We start from the raw sequence: 19,960 nt of genomic DNA on the forward strand, positions 1-19,960 counted from the left end.
CTTCAATTGACAAAGCAGTCCTCCTGATGCTTCTAGGGTGCAAGTCTGTTTTTATTAACTCTCAGATCTCGGTTACAACTTCTTTGTGGAAATGCAGCCTTCTCACACAGTCTGCCTCACTCAGGTGCAGGTATGAATGCCTGCCTTGATATACCCGATGTGGGTAAGGCCTCTTGTTCTTCATCCTACGTGCTCTGAGGTTTCTCAGGCAATGCCACCTAATTAGTCTTCTCCTCCACAGCACCATTATGCAGAAGCCTTGCACGAGGTATAGCATTGTCAATATTGCCCCCATAATTTAATTGTAGCTTTGCAGCAACCTCAAAATAGCAGGACAAAGCACTCACACCTCTTCTTTCCTCTCTCTCTGCCCAAGGTCGACGCCCTAGTATGGATCACACCCTGGTCTGTGCATGCACAATAGGCTTGCTTAGAACGGGAAGCTAAGCATTCAATAAAGAAACAAAGTCTAATGCAATTCTTTAATCTTTTATTTTTTGAAAGTACCACCCCAGCACCGAACATCTCCTCACCAGGCTCGAGGGTCGGCCGGCAAAATTGTTCCCTCGCCCAGGCTCCGCCCCCCCCCCCGGACCCTCTCCCCCGGGCTTGTTTTGAAGCTGCTGTATAGCCCAATGGTTCTCATCCCTTCAGCTCGGCCCCCCCCCCCACCCCCCGGACCCTCTCCCCCGGGCTTGTTTTGAAGCTGCTGTATAGCCCAATGGTTCTCATCCCTTCAGCTCGGCCCCCCCCCCCCCCACCCCCCGGACCCTCGCCCCCGGGCTTGTTTTGAAGCTGCTGTATAGCCCAATGGTTCTCATCCCTTCAGCTCGGCCCCCCACCCCCCGGACCCTCTCCCCCGGGCTTGTTTTTGGAGCTGCTGTATAGCCCAATGGTTCTCATCCCTTCAGCTCGGCCCCCCCCCCCCCCACCCTCCGGACCCTCTACCCCGGGCTTGTTTTGAAGCTGCTGTATAGCCCAATGGTTCTCATCCCTTCAGCTCGGCCCCCCCACCCCCCGGACCCTCTACCCTGGGCTTGTTTTTGGAGCTGCTGTATAGCCCAATGGTTCTCATCCCTTCAGCTCGGCTTTCACCCCCTCCCCCCCAGGCTTCTTCGGAAGCCGAGCCCGTGTCCGGGCGAGGGGGCGATTCTGCCAGTCGACGCTCCGAGTCCAGTGAGGAAACGCAAAAAAATACTAACCTAAAAAAAAAACGTAACTAACTGAGTTACGCTGGCGCAGAAACTTTGGGGAAACTTGGATATTTTAATTTACAGCAAAAAAAGCGCCGCGCGCCAAAAAAACAGCGCAGATAACTGGGGAAAATTGAGTCCTTTATCTTTCCCCCTCGATCTCAAGCGCAGATTTTGAAATGTTTGCTGTTCTCATTCATCACACCAGGGGCAGGAATAATAGTGTTTTTTTCCCTTTCCATCATGAGATTTGGCATTAATAACCAAATGTTAATAAAACAAAGCCATCCCCCTCCCACCAGTTCCCAAGACACTCATTTCATCGATACAGGAATTGTGCCGTGATGAATTATTTCACACAAATCACTGAGTGCAGGTAACCATGTTGGGCTGTCATGTTGAGAAGATAAGAGAAATTTCATGCATCTTTTTCCATATAATTCCTAAGAAACGCATTTTCATCTCTGTGTGTGTCAGAGCATTCTTTAATCTCTTGTCAGTCAAAAGTCCGCTATCCTCTCCCTGAGGTGCTGGGGAGACTGAAAATTTGAGACCCGAGTGTTGGTACATACAAATATTAGAGAGTGATGCTGAGTACACAAGTGCCTCCCAGTGCTTTTCACAGCATTGCACCGTCAGTCTGACTATAATTCGGACTTGTGGGATTATAGATGTGCTCTTAATGAGTTCTCATTACGAAAGTAGAGGAGCTTTTGTAAAGTCAGAACTGCCAGTAACTAAAGGAATTTATTTTAATATCAGAAAGTACACAGTAGCACCTATAGACAATTCTCAGATTAAACAACAGAATCTTCAAACGCTCAGTAGTAAAGTTGCAGCTCCACTGAGTGTGTAGGATCTCTTTCAAAGCATCTGTAATATAGAATAAGTGTTGTATTATTACATGTCAATCACACTTCAGCCATCACAGTTCATGCACCACATTTAAAACTGTCGGAAATATTAAAAGAAAATAAATAAACTGAGCCATTTTCTGACCTTGAAAACCAAGATTGTCCCAAGAACAGGAGTCAGTTATTTACAAACAGCTGCCAAGCTATTAGTTTTCACAACCCTGCGTTATCACTATTTAGACCACTTCCCCAAGGAAGTGCCTGTGCAATGGCCTTGACGGGACAGGCCAAGTCCAACACACCCGTGATCTTAACAGCCAAAAAGTCTCAGAGTGCATGTGAGCAATGCCACATGTCAGCTCGTAATAAATTTATGTAAAATTGCCATATAAAACCACACCCTACTCACGATGCATCGAAACAGCAACTTTCCCCCACCTCTCAGAAAAGCCCTGGGTTTAGATTGCAGCCAGTGCCTTTGCTAATTGGGTATTTTTATGGGCTGGAAACGGCAATAAATGACCAGGCTCACTATGCCGTGCCGTGCCATGTCCGAACAAGTGGACAAGTTGGTGTTCTGAACATGCATCTGGAGGGAGGCGACGTGAACCATTTCTTTATACGACAGTCTGTAGAGATCCTGAAGGAAGGATATTTTAGCGGTGGTCTTATGAAGTTGACGTGAGCGAAAACTTTTTTACATAACGAGTGGTTAGGATTTGGAACGCACTGTCTGACAGGGTGGTGGAGACAGATTGAGTAGTAGTTTTCAAAAGGGAATTGGATAAATACTTGGAGAAACAATTGCAGGGGTATGGGACAAGAGCCAGGGAGTGGGACGAACGGGACTGCTCTCCAAAAGAGCTGGTGCAGACCAATGCTCCCTCTAATTTATTTCTCCCTGTGCAGGCTCTTTAAATTTACTGCATAGCCATGCATGTGTGGTATCTCTTCCAGCAGCAGCAGCTGGTGAGCGGCATGCGCGGGACCTTACGATTGATGCACAGCCGCACACCTTAGGGGGAACGTTGTTGTGGAATCGATGGGCCGAATGGCCTCCTGTGCTGTACTGTGATTCTGTGAAATGTCAGCTGATTTTTTTTTTTAAATCCTGTTTTACTTTCTATTATTTCTGCATTCAGGTTTGTCCAGTTCTTCCTAAGACTGGGTTGTGGGAAAGCCTCCCCAGACCCCAGGAGCCAACCTATGCTTTTACAGTACTCCCTGAATGGAGGCCTCAGCTGGGGCGTTCTCCAGGAATTCCTCTTCAGCAACTCGAGTAACGTGGGCCGATACATCGCACTCGAGATCCCACTGAAGGCTCGGTCTCCTTCCACCCGTCTGCGTTGGTGGCAGCCTTCTGAGAACGGGCATTTCTACAGCCCCTGGGCCATCGACGAGGTGAGAGCTTTCGTATTAAAGTCAGTGCAGCAGACAGTAGTGAGCCACAGCTGTGCCCAAGGGTTTTAGTCTTTAACCAGGGCTGAACATTATGAGGAATTAGGAATTTGCTCAGTGTCCCTAAGGTCAAGGATGATAGATATCAGCCAGAATTCCTACGCTGGACGGCTATTCAGTGACTGCTGTTGGAAAGTGCGCATGTCAATAGTGGGGGGGGGAGGCGGACAAGGCAGGTCCCATGCTCAGTGCTGAGTGGATGCTTACTGTCCATCCCCACAGATAGAGAATGGCCATTTGGGTGAAGCCCCAGAGAGCCATCAGCACCTGTGGACTGTAACACAGCACGATTCAGATCAGGAGAGCATGGAGGCAGACAGGAAAAAAAGAGTTTGGAATTGGAAAAAGCTATTTGATCCTTGAGCAATCTACATGGACAATATCCCTTCCCATTAACCTCTGAGGGAATGTTCTGTATCATTTTTCTTTGATCCCCAAAGATAATCAGCAAGTCTGCAAATGATCTATCTGTTCCCATATTGCCACCGTTCAAAACTGGCAAGTAATTTGGAAATAAAGCTCGAGTGCCCAGTCTTTAGGAAGTTAACCTCAATATTGTTGGTTCATTGTATTGGTCTTTATGGTCTGACTCCTTTGTGTTTAATTTTTCCCCACTTACTCTTGCCTCTCTCTGAATTAAAACAGATTGTGATTGGGGGAAGCATTACTGGTAACACGGTGATTGAAGATACCTTCAGCACGTTGGATAACAGAAAGTGGCTGCTGCACCCAGGGGGCACGAAGATGCCCGTCTGCGGCTCGAACGGGGACGCTTTGGTGTTCATTGAGAAGGCTTACACCCGTTACGTTATCTCTACTGACGTGGTAGTGAACGAGGACTCTTTCTTGCAGTTTGATTTTGCTGCCTCCTGCTCTGTCACGGACTCTTGTTACGGTAAATGTCTCTTTGATGAGTAAACTTGCAAAAGAATCAGGCCCTGACCTTCTCGCCGTTTTGCTCAGCTGGGGTGCAGCGTGGGTCCCCATCTGCCCAGGCCTGAAGATGCCAACTCCATCTCGCATTTCAGGCACGGGATTGCTTGAATAGCTGGGGTGGCCACATGGTGCCTGCAAGGACACTTCGGAGCGGCCTGTCCTGAGCAGGATTGATTATCTTTCCCGACAAAAGGATTGGACGCCGCCTTAGGTGGCGTGAGTTCCTTTGAGACCTTATAAACGCAGAATGGCCCTAATTTCCCAGGTTGGCCCAGGAACTCCCACAGACCTGCCTCTTGATGTCGGGAGGATGGGGAATGTGGGGGGAGGAGTCACAACTCTGCTCGACCAGAATTTAAAGAACCAGTGAAAACCAAGTGTGATCCTTGTGTAATCAGGCTCAGCCCCAAATTCCTGTGTCCCTGAGCAGAACTCTTCCTTTCCACCCATCCACGGTCCAGGAATTTCAGGGCCTCAGTATCTTCCATGCTGTTAGACAGTTTAAATACAAAGGGTAATTCCACCACCCTGTCCTCCCATTAGAGTGTCACACTCACACAGATCACAGGTCACAGGATCAAGGCTATTAAAATGTGGCCCTATCTCCATCCTATGCTCTGAGTATGGCTCATTTTGGGAGCATGGGATAGTGGAATTACTCCTATGACGTACATACAATACACATTCAGCCGTGATATCTTAAGGAACAGCAGGTCAGTGAGAGAAATGCCAGCCCTAGAAGAGTAAATCAAACTTTAACCTGTGTTAAGAGACACTGCCCAATATTTGCTCCATGCGTGAGTTAAAACAAATTCATTAACACATTGACGCATATGTTAGATCTGTCTCTATGATGGTTGCTATGGACATGTGTCACTGTTCCTCTTTTTATGGAGTTAGTGTATAATGATCCCTTGATTATTTTATCAGCCGGTTTATGAGGTTAATCAGTAGTGAAGTACAGAACCTGGTAGCAAGCACCAAAGGCACTAAATGAGAAATGGCCACCCAGCTTAGCGACACCACTCCTTCCGCAGGCTCTGTACAATCTATGCTATTGTAAAATCTATCCCATAATGTAAGAGCTGATTCGACACTCGCCGAGTAGGGAGCTGTGTTTGCAGGTAACGATTTGCAACCAGTGGTTTTCCATTCATTGACTTCACTGGGAGGAAAATCATGAGATGTGTTCCTGCAAATTCACACAATGCATCCCTTGCGAGTGTCACTCCCTGCTTGGGGTGGCGGGGGGGGGGGGGGGGGAGAGAAACAACACTTTCATCTTCTCAGGGCAAGTTCCGTACAACGATTCTCCAGTCTGAAAAGGTAATCAAGTAAAACTCCAGAGTATTCCTCTGTTTCCAAATCACCACTGAGAGACTTTAATCACAGCTTATTCAATAAGATTTTGTAACATGTTCAATAGGGTTGCTAATGCAATGCCTGATGCCGGTAGTGTTGATATGCAGCAGTGGCCTGTTCGTGCATTGAGAAGAGGCTTGGGGGAGAGTTGGCTCCCCGCTGGAGTGGAACTAAACTACAGAACCAGTGGGAACCTATTCAACCTTCGCCGTCTCCGGGCCAGGTCCAAGATCACCCCAACCTCTGTCGTCGAGCTACAGTACGCGGACGACCCCTGCGTCTGCGCACATACAGAGACTTCTCTCCAGGACATAGTCGACGTATTTACTGAGGCATACGAAAGCATGGGCCTTATGCTAAACATCTGTAAGACAAAGGTCCTCCATCAGCCTGTCCTCGCCGCACAGCACTGCCCCACAGTCATCAAGATCCACGGCGGGCCCCGGAAAATGTGGATCATTTCCCATACCTCGGGAGCCCCCAATCAACAAGAGCAGGCATCGACGGCGATCCAACTCCGCCTCCAGTGCGTCAGTGCAGCCTTCGGCCGCCTAAGGAAAAGAGTATTTGAAGACCATGCCCTCAAATCTACTACCAAGCTCATGGTCTTACAGGGTTTTGTAATACCTGCCCTCCTGTATGGCTCACAGACACCATGTGCAGTAGACACCTCACTGGAGCACTGGAGAAATACCACCAACGATGTCTCCGCAAGATCCTACAAATCCCCTGGGAGAACAGATGCACCAACATTAGCGTCCTCGACCAGGCCAACATCCCCAGCATTGAAGCACTGACCACACTTGATCAGCTCCACTGGGCAGGCCACACTGTCCGCATGCCAGACACGAGACTCCTAAAGCAAGCGCTCTGCTCGGAACTCCTTCACGGCAAACGAGCCAAAGGTCGGCAGAGGAAACGTTACAAGGACACCCTCAAAGCCTCCCTGATAAAGTGCAACATCCCCACTGACATCTGGGAGTCCCTGGCCAAAGACCGCCCTAATTGGAGAAGTGCATCCAGGAGGGCGCTGGGCACCTCGAGTCTCATTGCCAACTGCATGCAGAAATCAAGCACAGGCAGCGGAAAGAGCGTGCGGAAAACCTGTCCCACCCACCCTTTCCCTCAACGGCTGTCTGTCCCACCTTTGACAGGGATTGTGGTTCTCGTATTGGACTGTTCAGCCACCTAAGGACTCATTCTAAGAGTGGAAGCAAGTCTTCCTCGATTCCGAGGAACTGCCTATGATGATGATGATGATGATCGTGCATTATGAGGTCCTACATTACTGTGGCTACCAGAACAGGTCAGAGGCTGGCTATTCTGCAACGAGTATCTCACCTCCTGACTCCCCAAAGCCTTTCCACCATCTACAAGGCACAAGTCAGGAGTGTGATGGAATACTCTCTACTTGCCTGGATGGGTGCATCTCCAACAACAGTCAAGAAGCTTGACACCATCCAGGACAAAGCAGCCCACTTGATTGGTACCCATCCACCACCTTAAACATTCACTCCCTCCCCCACCAGCGTATCACGTCTGTGATGTGTACCATTGATACGATGCACTGCAACCAAGGCTTCTTCGACAGCACCTCCCAAACCCGCGACCTCTACCACCTAGGGCATTAGGTGCTTGTGAACACTACCAGCTCCAAGTTCCCCTCCAAGTCACACACCATCCTAACTTGGAAATATATTGCCATTCCTTCATTGTCGCTGGGTCAAAATCCTGGAACTCCTTCACTAACAGCACTGTGGGAGAACCTTCACCACACGGACTGCAGCAGTTCAAGAAGGCGGCTCACCACCACCTTCTCGAAGGCAATTAGGAATGGGCAATAAATGCTGTCCTTTCCAATGATGTCCACATCCCGGGAACATTTTTTTTTAAGCCTGATGCCTGCTCAGGACCCTGTGTACATTGTATGCTCTAATATTCCCCCCTGGCCCCACCTCAGAATACCTGTGGCCTCAGAGTCTGTGTACCTACTATGTACTAGACTCATTCTGGCCCTGAATTTCATTGAAATTAGAGCTGCACCCCATAATGCAGATAGAATGTCTGAGCAATGCTCAGCGCCTGTTTGCAAAATGTATTTCAAAGGAGTCTAGTAATAAGAATGTTGCCTTACCGAGCTGGGTGCCCTATTCATAACATTATCGGGCATGGTCTGCTCCACTGGACACAAGCATAGCCGGTATGTAATTCACTGAGTTCCCGGGGCTCCTGGCCCCACTGTTCTGGGACTCCAACATTAACCCCAACTGGAAAACAAGTCATCAAATCTGTCAACAAAACATGGTAGCTGTACTTTGAACAGTGCCATCTGATCCTGAAAACCCTGTGCTAATCTTTAAATTCTAATTATAGTGTAGATTCATCAACAAATCTTCTGGCAACACAAAACTGGTTGACAGACTTTCCACAGCTAATTTCACACTCCCACAGACAGGTGTCACATTCTTCTGATCGTAACACGGGTGTAGGAAGGTAGGTGCAGTGTGCGCAGCTGGCTTTCGGATGTGACGTTAAACTGAGGCCCCGTCTGCTCTCTCAGGTGAACGTAAAAGATCCCATGACACTATTTCGAAGAAGAGCAGAGGAGTCCTGGCCAATATTTATCCCTCAATCAACATAACAAAAACAGATTATCTGATCATTATCACATTGCTGTTTGTGGGAGCTTGCTGTGCGCAAATTGGCTGCCGCATTTCCCACATTACAACAGTGACTACACTTCAAAAGTACTTCATTGGCTGTAAAGCGATTTGAGACGTCCGGTGGTCGTGAAAGGCGCTATATAAATCCAAGTCTTTCATACCAGTTTATTGATTTAATTAACTGCTGTTTTGGAGAAATCAGTCAGGTGGACGCCATTTTTGTTCAAGCGTTCTTTCGCCAGAAAGGCTAAACAACACTATGGTGATGTCTGCCAGACTGGTGTCTATCTGCAAGGGGACATGAGGTTTGGGGGCGGAGGAGGACTATGGCTAGGTACAAGCTCAAAGGATCAGCATGTGTATGTACAAACTTGAAGTAGCTAGCTACACCATGACCATTGCCGCCCCAAGGCCCAGTCAGAGGGTTTAAATAGGACAGAAGGTTCTGTCGTGAGGTGTTGGATGTGAATATGTGGGTCTGTTCCATTCATTCAGCTGTGGAGCTCCAGTACTCGGTGGACCTCGGACTGACCTGGCAGCCTGTGCTGACGGACTGTCTGCCGACCAATGTGGAATGTAACAAGTACCATCTGCAGAGGATCCTTGTGTCGGACACGTTCAACAAGTGGACCAGACTCACACTGCCTCTGCCACCTTACACCAGGTAACTTGGACACCGCTGCTTTCAGTTGGCAAAACTTCCAAACTGTTCTGGATAAAAATAGAGATGAATATTTCAAATTCAGATGGCTGTTTTTTGTCGGGAGAGGGGTTGATTGAGTCAAAGGAGGAATGATTATTTCCTGGAGTCCAAATGTGTTTTGATTTTTTTTTAAACGATCAAAATACCACCATTGTTTTAAAATTAACGAACAGTTCCACATATCTCAACAAACAGAGGAGAAGAGATAGAAACATAGAAAATGGGTGCAGGAGTAGGCCATTCGGCCCTTCGAGCCTGCACCGCCATTCAATGAGTTCATGGCTGAACATGCAACTTCAGTACCCCATTCCCCTGCTTTCTCGCCATACCCCTTGATCCCGCTAGTAGTAAGGACTACATCGAACTCCTTTTTGAATATATTTAGTGAATCAGCAAGGTCCCCATTCCAGACCATCCAATGACCTCTGACCTACAAATCCAGCAAGGGGTTATCCCGGTCTCCCACTATAGCTTCAGGGGGAAATTGAGCGATTCTGCAGAGAAACAATGAAAACAGCCATTTACACCGTTTCTGTAACTGAGCTGTGTTCCGAGCACCAAGGCACAATCAGGCTTGGTTGTGATGACCCACAGATCAGATAGCCAGCCCACAAACACTGTCTAGACTCACACATGAAGAAAACCCATTTGGGCAAGATATCAGAGAGATGCTGGCATTTGTATGACAGCAAATTGTGCCGTGCCTTAACCTCTGTGCCTTAACCTCTCTACCCTCCCTCCCCATATTTCTTTATCAGTTGTGGAGATCTCTAAGGTCTTGAGTGAAGCATCTGAAAAGGCACGGAAACAGTGCCATCTAGTGATAGACCCGAGTACTGCTCAGCACTGACTTGTCCCTTTTCCAGACTTAACAATGATTCTCCATTCTCTGAACAGTGTGTTTCATTTTTTCCATTTTAAAACAAAGTTTTAAGCTCGAAACAAAGTCATGTACTTAAAACATGTGCTCCACGTGTTATATCCTCTTTTCAGTTCAATTTTGCCAAACATCTGCTCCTCTGATCTCTCGACCCAATCTAGACTCATTACAGATGATTCTAACGCTCCTCGATCGACAGCAACAGAACAGGGTAGCAGTTAAAATGGAGCAGCTCCATCTCCCGCTCCGCTCCCGCTGATCTGCGATTTTAATGCCACTGGTTTTAGTGGCAGATGAGGGTTCTGCCGGACTCCAGCGAGAACCTAGAATGGGCCCAAGGTTCCACAAGAGTTGCTCCTATTTTTTTGGAGCAACTAGTTTTTTTTTGGAGTATCTTAAAAATCACAATTCTCCCCATTTAGTTTGCTCCAGTTTCAGTGAGTTCAGTTTCTTTTTAGTTCTGTTTTTTTTTTCGAAAAGGGGCGTTACCAGCCACTTACGCCTGTTTTGGCCATTTAAGCAAGTTTAGCCAACGAAAAGTTACTCCAAACTAACTTAGGCCAGCATATGTGTCCACTTTTGTATGCTCAGAAAAACCTTGCGGACACTTTAGAAATCAGGCGCAGGTAGCCAGAGATAGCGGGGGGAAGGGAAATTAGAGGATTTTCCAAAGCATTAAATATTTCACTTTTAACAATAAAGAACCATCATCAATATGACAGTGGTATGATAGGAATGCTAGTTTTTTTTTAAATCCCAAGCAGCGAGACTGGATAGGCTGTAGGTGCTATCAGCCTGATTAAACTGAATATATTTTTAGTAAAGATAGCTAGATATTAAAATACTGGAAAATCTTTGATGATTCTTTTCTCTCCCCCGCCAAATCAAAACTCTTTCCCCCCCCCACCCCGATCAAAACTCTTCCCCTCCCCCCCGCCATCAAAACTCTTCCTGCCCCCCCCCAAATTCCTCCCCTCCACCCAACACCGCCCCCCCCCCCCGATTAAAAATCTTCCCCCCACCAACCTGTCTCTTGTAGCCCTCAGCGCGGGAAGGCAGCAGCTGACCTGTGCAGCAGGCCACTCGGCCCGGGATAGAGACGGCGTGCTTCGGGCCCCTCCCACACAGCCTGCAGAGCGTCGCAACGATTCAGGCTGCCGGGAGCTACTGCGCATGCGTGCACACTCTAGCGCGCATGTGCAGAGGTCCCGGCACTGTTTTGAGCGCCGGGACCTGGCGCTGTCCCCCCACCCCTTGTGCTGCACTGCGCTGAGCCCGAAGATGTCCCGAGAAGTGTGGAGAATTACACAGTAAGTTTTCGGCGCCCTTTTTATTCTAGAAAGTCAGTGCACCTCATGGAGGTGCGCCGTTCTAAAGGCCCGTGGAAACTTGGGCCCACAGAAACATAGAATGGTTGCAGCACAGAAGGAGGCCATTCGGCCCGTCGAGCCCGTGCCGGCTCTCTGCAAGAGCACTTCAGCTAGTCCCACTCACCACTGCCCTTTCACAATAGCCCTGCGATTTTATTTTACTTCAGGTACTTATCCAATTCCCTTTTGAAAGCCACAATTGAGTCTGCCTCCACCACCCTTTCAGGCAGTGAATTCCAGATCCTAACCACTCGCTGCGTAAAAAAGTATTTCCTCATGTCGCCTTTGGTTCTTTTGCCAATCGCCTTAACTCTATGTCCTCTGGTTCGTGACCCTTCCACCAATGGGAACCTGATTGATAAATGTAAATTGGGGACCCCAATGGAATTTTAGCTGGCTCCTGCGCACGGCACCTGCCGCAGTCAGGCCCCCTCCCCGGTGAACCTGTCGGGAAGCCAGCGAGGGCCTGCCTTGGTCAGTTCAGAAAATCTTTCCCTAGTGGGGCCTGCAGGAGCACTCCTGCCCCAGAAAGAAAGTCCAGGCCTCTGCCGTCCCAGGGACCTCCCCTCCCCTGCAGGGCCTCCCATTCTCACTCCTGTGCAAGATTGCCGTCTGCTCCCGCCAGTCATTAAAATCAGAATCTATTGCATAAAATATATACATGATGCTGTGTCCGAAGCACATGCATCTTACCCATGTTCTCAGGGCCCTTGATATAGGGCGACCATATTTTCTAAACTAAATCCGGGGACACACAGGGTGGGAGCACGGCAAAGTAGCCAGGACAGAAATATACATTGCACAACGTAGCGAGGCAAAATGTTTTCGCCACCTCTATTTTAAACAGTTGCACATATACAATACAAATGCAAAAGGAATGTGCATATAATTACCACGGAAGTGACGTCACACTATTGAAGCGCATTCAGACACCGTTTATCAATAATACAATAACACTCTTCAGTCCATTGACCTGAAACTGTGATTATGTCTAATGGCATGATATGCAAATATTCCAATGAGTATGGCTCCATTCTATTCGGGGACGAGTTTTGTGATTCCGATTTGGTTTATTTGGAATGACCTATTTTTACAAAATTCAGCAAACTGTTCAATCCGCCTAGTTCCTGATATTTTTACCATGTTTATCGATAAAGGCAGTATTTCACAACAGTTTATGTCATGGTTGTAGCATTCACTTAAATAAATATTTGCTCACAAGTGTTTGAAAATGCTTTGAAATCTGAGTGACTCAATGGTGGGCAATGAGACTCCATAGAAGAGAGACGTACCTGATTGAGGATCGCATCACGACTATCTCTAATTGTCAACCATTCTCTGCACCCCTCCCCACCGCGAGCAGTCCGAGAGCAGTGGTGAGTTCTCTGCTACTGTTTCTGTTCATGTGCAGGGAACTTTGACAGCTAAAAAGTACAGAAGAACAAGTTAGTGATTCAAAACAGCAGCAGAAAATGTAAATGAATAGTAATAATAGACCACTTCTCCGCTCTACCGTGCAGGGAAACTGAGACTAGCAGGTCTAGTGAATGACATGATTGGCGGGTTTGTCATGCAGATCAACCTGCCTGTCTTCAGTTCCTCAGTACAGTTGAAGTAGTATCCATTATTCGGTATTAGTAGCAGCAGAAGTTTTATTAAGTAGTTAATGAACCTACGATGTCATTTGTGTTTGACTCCCTGTCATTAATTCATATCCCAAAGGTCCCAGGCTACCCGGTTCCGATGGTATCAGCCAGCACCCTTTGAGAAGCAGCAGACATGGGCCATCGACAATCTTTACATCGGGGACGGCTGTGTGGACATATGCACTGGCCATGGAAGGTGCTCCCATGGTTCCTGCATGTAAGTGAAGGATGTTTCTAACTGTGCTGAAACGTTACTCTGGAGCTGCTTTAATATTGCTCTCATCATCATCATCATAGGCGGTCCCTCGAACGAGGATGACTTGCTTCCACATGAGGTCACAGATGTTTCAATGAAGGACCCGATATTCCAGTCCTGAACTCCAGTTGAAAGGGTGGAAGATGTCTGTGCGGGGATTTTTTTAATGTGTGGTGACCGTTGCATATCAGCCACCGCACGGGCTTGACAGAACTTGGCCTTTATCAGGTGGCAAGGGTCAACCAGGACAACTGGAGACATGCTCTGCTGCACGGACCTAGTGATTGCTCTAGTGTTGCACTAACACCACTGGCTCCTGATACATATGTCTCATTTAATTAGCAGCATCACCAAAGTAAACTTTGCTTTTGTACGAAAGTAAACTTGTATTCACAAAGGCCATTAGCTGGGAAAACCCAATAAGATTAGGTGTAGGGAACAACTGATATCATATAACTGCGACAAAATGAGATAATCATCTGAGGTGAGTTGTGATTACATCAGAATCATCCTCCAAGTGCTGCCAGCTGGCTTTCGTAGTCTGGAAGCATAGTTGCCAGACAACTGTGCAACCTTAAGGTAACTAAATCTCAGTGGCAGGATAAGATGCATTCAAAGGTCCATGGAAGTGGCTCATGAAACTACAGACCAGTAAGTGTGATGTCTATTGAGGGTAACGTTTTGAAAACTCTTATTAAAGATAAGATCATGGAGCAACTGGATAGAAATAAAATCATAAAAGATAACCAATGTGACTTCATGAAGGAGCGGTCTTGTCAAATCTATCTGCTTGGTTTTCTTTGGAGGTATAAGAAAGGAACTTGATAGAGGTAAGGCAGTGGTTGCGTGTACTTGGATTTCAGTAAGGCCTTTGCTCTGGAAAGGCTAGTACTGAAAATAAAGAAACCGGGAATCAGTGTAAATATTTTACAATGGATACGTAATTGGTTGACCAGTAGAACCCAGAGGGTAGTGGCACAGGGATTGTCATCAGTCTGGGCGAACACTACCAGTGTGAGTCCACAGGGGTCTGTTTATGAACCTCTTTTGTTTAATATCTTCATAAATGATCAGGAGCTAGGAGTCACAAGCGCAGTGCTCAATTTACAGATGATGCAAAGCTAAGGAAGGTGGTAGACTCCAAAGTTAAACAGGATAAGCAACAGGATGTTTAGAATATACTTGGAAATTGGCAAGCAGGTGAAATTTAATGTAGAGAAGTGCAAAGTGCTTCACATGGGAAAAAAAAATCTAGGAAGGGACAATTATTTAAATGGGAAGAAAATAATGTGCATGGAAAATGAAAGCGATCTGGGGCTCCTGATTGACAATAAATTGAAGCTATCACAACACTGCTCGGTGGCAGTGAGTAAAGCAACTCAGACATTGGGATGTATTAAAAGGTGAGCTGAAATAGTGGGGTAATCCTGCCACTGTATAAATCATTGGTACAATCGCACGTAGAATACTGTGTATAGTTCTGGCCATCACTGTACAGAAACAATAGTGCAACTATTGCAACAATGCAGAAGAGAGCTACCAGAATAATTGAGGGAATAATTTATCCAATTGGGTAAGGAAGAGTTTAATTGCTTTCCAATTGGCGTGGGAAGAACACGCGGCGTGAAGATGGAGGTGTCGGGAGTGTGAGGGTAGGGCGGTTGGAGGCGGGAGGTCATGTGATGAAACTTCCTGGAATACGTCCAAGCAGGGTTGGCAACCCCTAGTTCCGCTCCGCTGCCCTAACTTCGCCAACGGGAACCCCATTTAGGGAGTGGGGTTTCCTCCACACTTCCTCTCAGCACGCGATTTTTCAATGTTACAATACTGGTCGAAATAAGTCCAGCTGAAGGTTAGCCATAGTTCCGCATGCTATGTTTTTTAAGCCCTCTCTAATGTCAGATGTGGCTGGAGTTTGCGCAGTGTAATAGAACTCTTGTGTTTAAACAATATTTTGGGGGTGAGGTATTATCAAAGACATTTCTATTGTTGTGCCCCAGCCCGCTCTTACACTTCTCCATGCTGCACCACTGCATGCATGTCTGGGCGCACATTTACATTTTCATGTTTCTATTATTGAGGAACCTAGGTGGTGAGCCATAGCACATGCACCACCATGGTTGCAAAGCATAGGAGAGAAGACAAGGAAAGGGGCATTTAGTTGGTGCCAGAATTAATGATCATTGGCTGCCAGAACTAAAAACAAAGTGACTTACTGATGTCAGTGACCCAGCACCATACTCGCAGTGCTGAAACCAGCTCTGACTGTTCCAGAGCTTGCTAATGGAGAGAGGCTTGAATTCTGGTGAGTGACATTTTACTGAATACAAGCAACATCCACTTTCAGAATATGCTGTTAAAAGATTAAGAGATTTGGGGATAGTGCGGGAAAGTGGAATTGAGGTAGAAGATTAGCCGTGATCTTGTTGAATGGTGGAGCAGGTTCGCAGGGCCAAATGGCCTACTCCTGCTCCTAATTCTTATATTTTTATGCTAGTTGGCCTTTCATGCCCTGCTCACAGACAACATTAAAAGATACATAGTTTATCTTTCTTTGTATAACTATGTTTTTTTGTCCCCCAGTCTGTAATGATTTCTGCATTCCCTCTCCCTCTCTTTATGATTGTGAAGTATCTAATGGTTTTCCCTTGAACTCAGCTGTGACGAGCATTGGAGTGGGGTATACTGCGATGAAACAGAAACAAGTTTACCTCGGCAGCTGAAAGACAACTTCAACAGATCCCCCTCCAGCAACAATTGGCTGACGGTAAACGGCGGGAAACTCAGCACCATCTGCGGAGTCGTGGCCTCTGGAATGGCTCTTCACTTCAGCGGAGTAAGTGTGATGTTTCAGGTGGAATTACTAGCAAGCCACTGGCTGTGTCAGTGTGTTCGTACTTTGCGTCAGTAGACATGTGATGTGTGGTTCTGAGAGATTTTCTAAAAGAAAACTGGTGTTACTGGAGTCTCAATCATGTGATGTCACATACCTTCAACTTTAACCTCGTACCCTCTGCATCCCCTTCCATCTACATTACACTGCCTCTGGTCAGTCCTGAATTACCTGGTCTCAGCACTATAGTTGACTTCAGTGCCACTGGGCTAGGGAACGGGAAAAAAAATCAGTCAGAGTCTCCATTGTTCATCATCATCCAGTGACCGTTCCTGGAAAAGGGCACCTCTGGACATTGGGCAAAGTTCAGATCATGCTTGACTTGGATACCTCCATGGCTGTGTCGGAGTCAGATGCCTGCTGGTAAGAAGGTGGACTGATTTCCTAGTTCTCTTCTGCCATTTGGGCACAAACTTCTCCACGGCGTCTCACTAATTCATTGCAAGAGTCTATTAGCTGGGATTATGCTGCACCTAACCCCTCCCCCACCACCCTTAATCATCATCATAAACAGGATCGATTAATCTCCGAGCCCCTCGCCACAACTCAATCATTATTTTATTAATGTGGTGCTTGTAAAGTATGCACCTGTAAGTATGCCCACAGGTTTGTAGAACTGGTGAATTGTGAGTGGCTTAGCCAGTCACGTGATGTTCACAAGACTCAATAAATCCCCAGTAGATTAGGTTTAGTGGCTCCAGGATGAGGCATGCGGTTGTGAGCCTAGTGGATGAACTGGTAATGTGTAATGTGATTGTTAAACCTTTGTTAATAAACCAACTAGTTCTTAATAGCAGTGTGTTATTATGAATTCTTAATCAAAGAACCCATGAAGCAAATACATTACAGTGCTAAACTCTTACAGGCTCAAGTATTGTCTTCTTAGGTTTTATGAAACAACCTAAGATGAATGAAATGTAGAGAAGTGGCATTATAGTCCTTTCTAAAAGTCTTCCTTTGCAGCAGGGTCACCGGAATAAATATTAATATCAGAACAATTCTGAGTCACACAGGAAGGGGAAAGTATGACAGCCAAAGTTGTTCGCAGGAATGGCTGGGGTCTGCGTTTAATTCCCTGATGTTTGGCTTTCCTTTCCATTGTGAATATACATGTTAATTATTGTTGTAAGTTGTCTGTACATCAGTGAAATAAATTCAGAAGTGGCCTAAATGAACGGCTAATCAGAATTAAAGTGAATCGAAATATTTTGGATCAATGCGAAATTTGTATCCCACTGCAGATTTGATTCTGAACCAAGATGACTGCTGGCTCCAATTCAGCGCGTGTGAATGAGTAATTCATTGCTCGATTTTAATCCTCTCACACCTGCAACATCGCAAGTCACAGTTAGCATCATGTAATACGCACATGTACTTTACACACGATCCAACTCACAGCTTAAAGGATGAGCGAGTGCCCCCTGACAATAAAGCACAGACGCTGGGCTTTTCTTTTTAATTTATTTTTTGTTATCTTTGTGCTGCACCTATTGGAATTGTACCAACACAATTTTAATAGTGCTTCAGCAACTGTGGTTATACGGCTCATGTTTTACTCTGCCGGAGATGGAAAAGCAGATCTCTGTACTTGGGAACTCAAAATCTGGCACAGAATGATCAGCTGACCAGCCTCTCACTCAAGTCAGTTCCTGAGGTGACCGTTAGCTTCCACAAGATTGAAACTGTTTTTTTTAAAGCGAAAGTTGAAATGCAGGTTTCAACACTTGAATTGGAACCCAGTTACAATGTCAAATACTTCAAACAAACCCCATTAAAGGGAACAATTGCCTCAAACACAACCATGTTACACCACCAAAGTCTGAAAAAAGAGCCCGGTTACACCATTGACTTTTCAAACAGAAGCCCAATACAATACGGCATAAACCCCTCTGCTGGATCAATATTAATAACATCATGCTGGTTGTCCCAGAAAGAAGAACCTGATTACTAAAAATAACCATATATTCTCCAAAAGAATGAGAGTGCTGTACTGTTAATCCTTCTTTCAAGGATCTTACACCAACCTACACAATCATTTTGCTTTCCACAAAAATTTGAACATACATGATGCCAAGACAAATCGACATCCAAAATGTCTAAAACATCAGTAAAGTCTGCTTCTCATTGAATTATTCCTTTGTTTTAGGGTTGCAGTCGTCAGTTGGTGACTGTAGATCTGGACCTCACAGACGCTGACTTTATCCAGTTCTACTTCATGTATGGCTGCCTTGTTCCCCCTAACAACCGTAATCAGGGAGTCTTTCTGGATTATTCTGTGAATGGAGGCATCACATGGAACATCTTGATGGAAATCTTCTTCGACCAATACAATAAACCTTGGTGAGTGACTCAAGTGCTCATACACCACATTAACTTCTTTACTGGCTAAAGAATTGCTGACTGTTTATAAAATAACAATGACAGAGGCTGCATTTACACTTTTCACTGCTGTGACAGTGCAAAGCCAAACTGCTCCGGGTGCAGTCAAATGGAGGCAGAATCTGACAATGGTGCCTCACCTGACACCAGAGGAAGTTGAATGAGAGTCCTTGGAGGAGGTAGTCGCACTCTGCTTCATTTTGGAATCGGTTTGAGCTGATTTACACTCCAGATTTAGTGTTGCAGAGAGAACAATGAAGATGAAGTTAGCCTTAGTTCATGTTGAAAGATCAATCTTTTTATTAGTCTATTCATAAGATTAAGGCAACTAAATAGAAATATCAAATTAGTGTTAAGACACTGTGACTTGTCAATGTGAGAGTTTTTAGAACAGCAATCATAGAATAGTACAGCACAGGAGACCATTCGGCCCATCGAGTCTGCGCCCACTTTTTCAAAGAGCAATCCAATTAGTCCCCTGCTCCTTCCCCATAGTCCTGCAATTTTTTCTCCTTCAAATATTTATACAATTCCTTCTTGAAGGCTCCGTTGAATCTGTATCTGTCATCCTTATCAGGCAGTGCATTCCAAATCCTAACCACTCATTGCATAAAAACGTTTTTCCTCATGTCGCCTCTGGTTCTTTTGCCAATTCTCTTAAATCTGTGCCCTCTGGTTATCAATCCTTCAACCGTTCGAAACCATTTCTCTTTATTTCAAACTCTAACTAAACCCCTTATGATTTGAAGCACCTGTATCAAATCTCTTCTTAGCCTTCGCTGCTGTAAGGAGAACAATCTGGAAGTTTTTTGTTAACATTCTCCTTTGTTTAACTTTTGTAAAAGAAATAGCAACTTTCTTAGAACTTTCTAAATGCCGCATGATGGCGATATTGTTGCATCTGTTTTGTTTTAGGTAGTTCAAAGGGGACGGTCACCCTTCTGGGTAATTAAGAGTCCAGTTGAGTGCTGACACCAGCCAGCTCTGAAAGGTCCAGTTCAGTATTGGATGCAACATGCACCAGACACAAACTTTCATGCTGCATTTGTTGCAGAGCACCCTCATCAGTTGAGAGTTTTTTTTTAATAATCTGGGTAAATTCAACTTCTTCTCCCATGTTTTGGTTATATTTTTCTCTGAATTCCCAGAGCTTTTCCCACTGCCTCAATTAAACCAAATGTTTGGGGCGTGTGAGAGTAATAGTGCTTACGTTATCTACCACATTTCCTTCCCTCCTTCCCTGTAATGGGGTAACTGACAGTCTGGGGACTCTAGGGTAACAGCTGTCGAGTGGAAACGTGTTTAGTGTGAAAGAGGGGATCTAACTCCTTAGCAGCAGGTTTGGAGGGAACAGCGATCCAGTTGGC

General features: G+C 46.0%; 1 protein-coding gene across 1 annotated transcript in view; it reads left to right on the forward strand.

Moving 5' to 3' along the window:
• Nucleotides 1-19,960, forward strand: part of LOC139277976 (reelin-like) — a 411,305-nt gene that overhangs the window by 353,876 nt on the left and 37,469 nt on the right. Inside the window, exons 44-49 of the mRNA XM_070896619.1 lie at nt 3,190-3,448; nt 4,151-4,400; nt 8,962-9,130; nt 13,142-13,282; nt 15,980-16,157; nt 18,361-18,554. Coding sequence (XP_070752720.1) covers nt 3,190-3,448; nt 4,151-4,400; nt 8,962-9,130; nt 13,142-13,282; nt 15,980-16,157; nt 18,361-18,554 — 1,191 coding nt within the window. The remainder of the gene's footprint in view (nt 1-3,189; nt 3,449-4,150; nt 4,401-8,961; nt 9,131-13,141; nt 13,283-15,979; nt 16,158-18,360; nt 18,555-19,960) is intronic.

The sequence above is a fragment of the Pristiophorus japonicus genome, chromosome 13, assembly GCF_044704955.1.
Source record: "Pristiophorus japonicus isolate sPriJap1 chromosome 13, sPriJap1.hap1, whole genome shotgun sequence".
In the NCBI taxonomy this organism is placed as follows: domain Eukaryota; kingdom Metazoa; phylum Chordata; class Chondrichthyes; family Pristiophoridae; genus Pristiophorus; species Pristiophorus japonicus.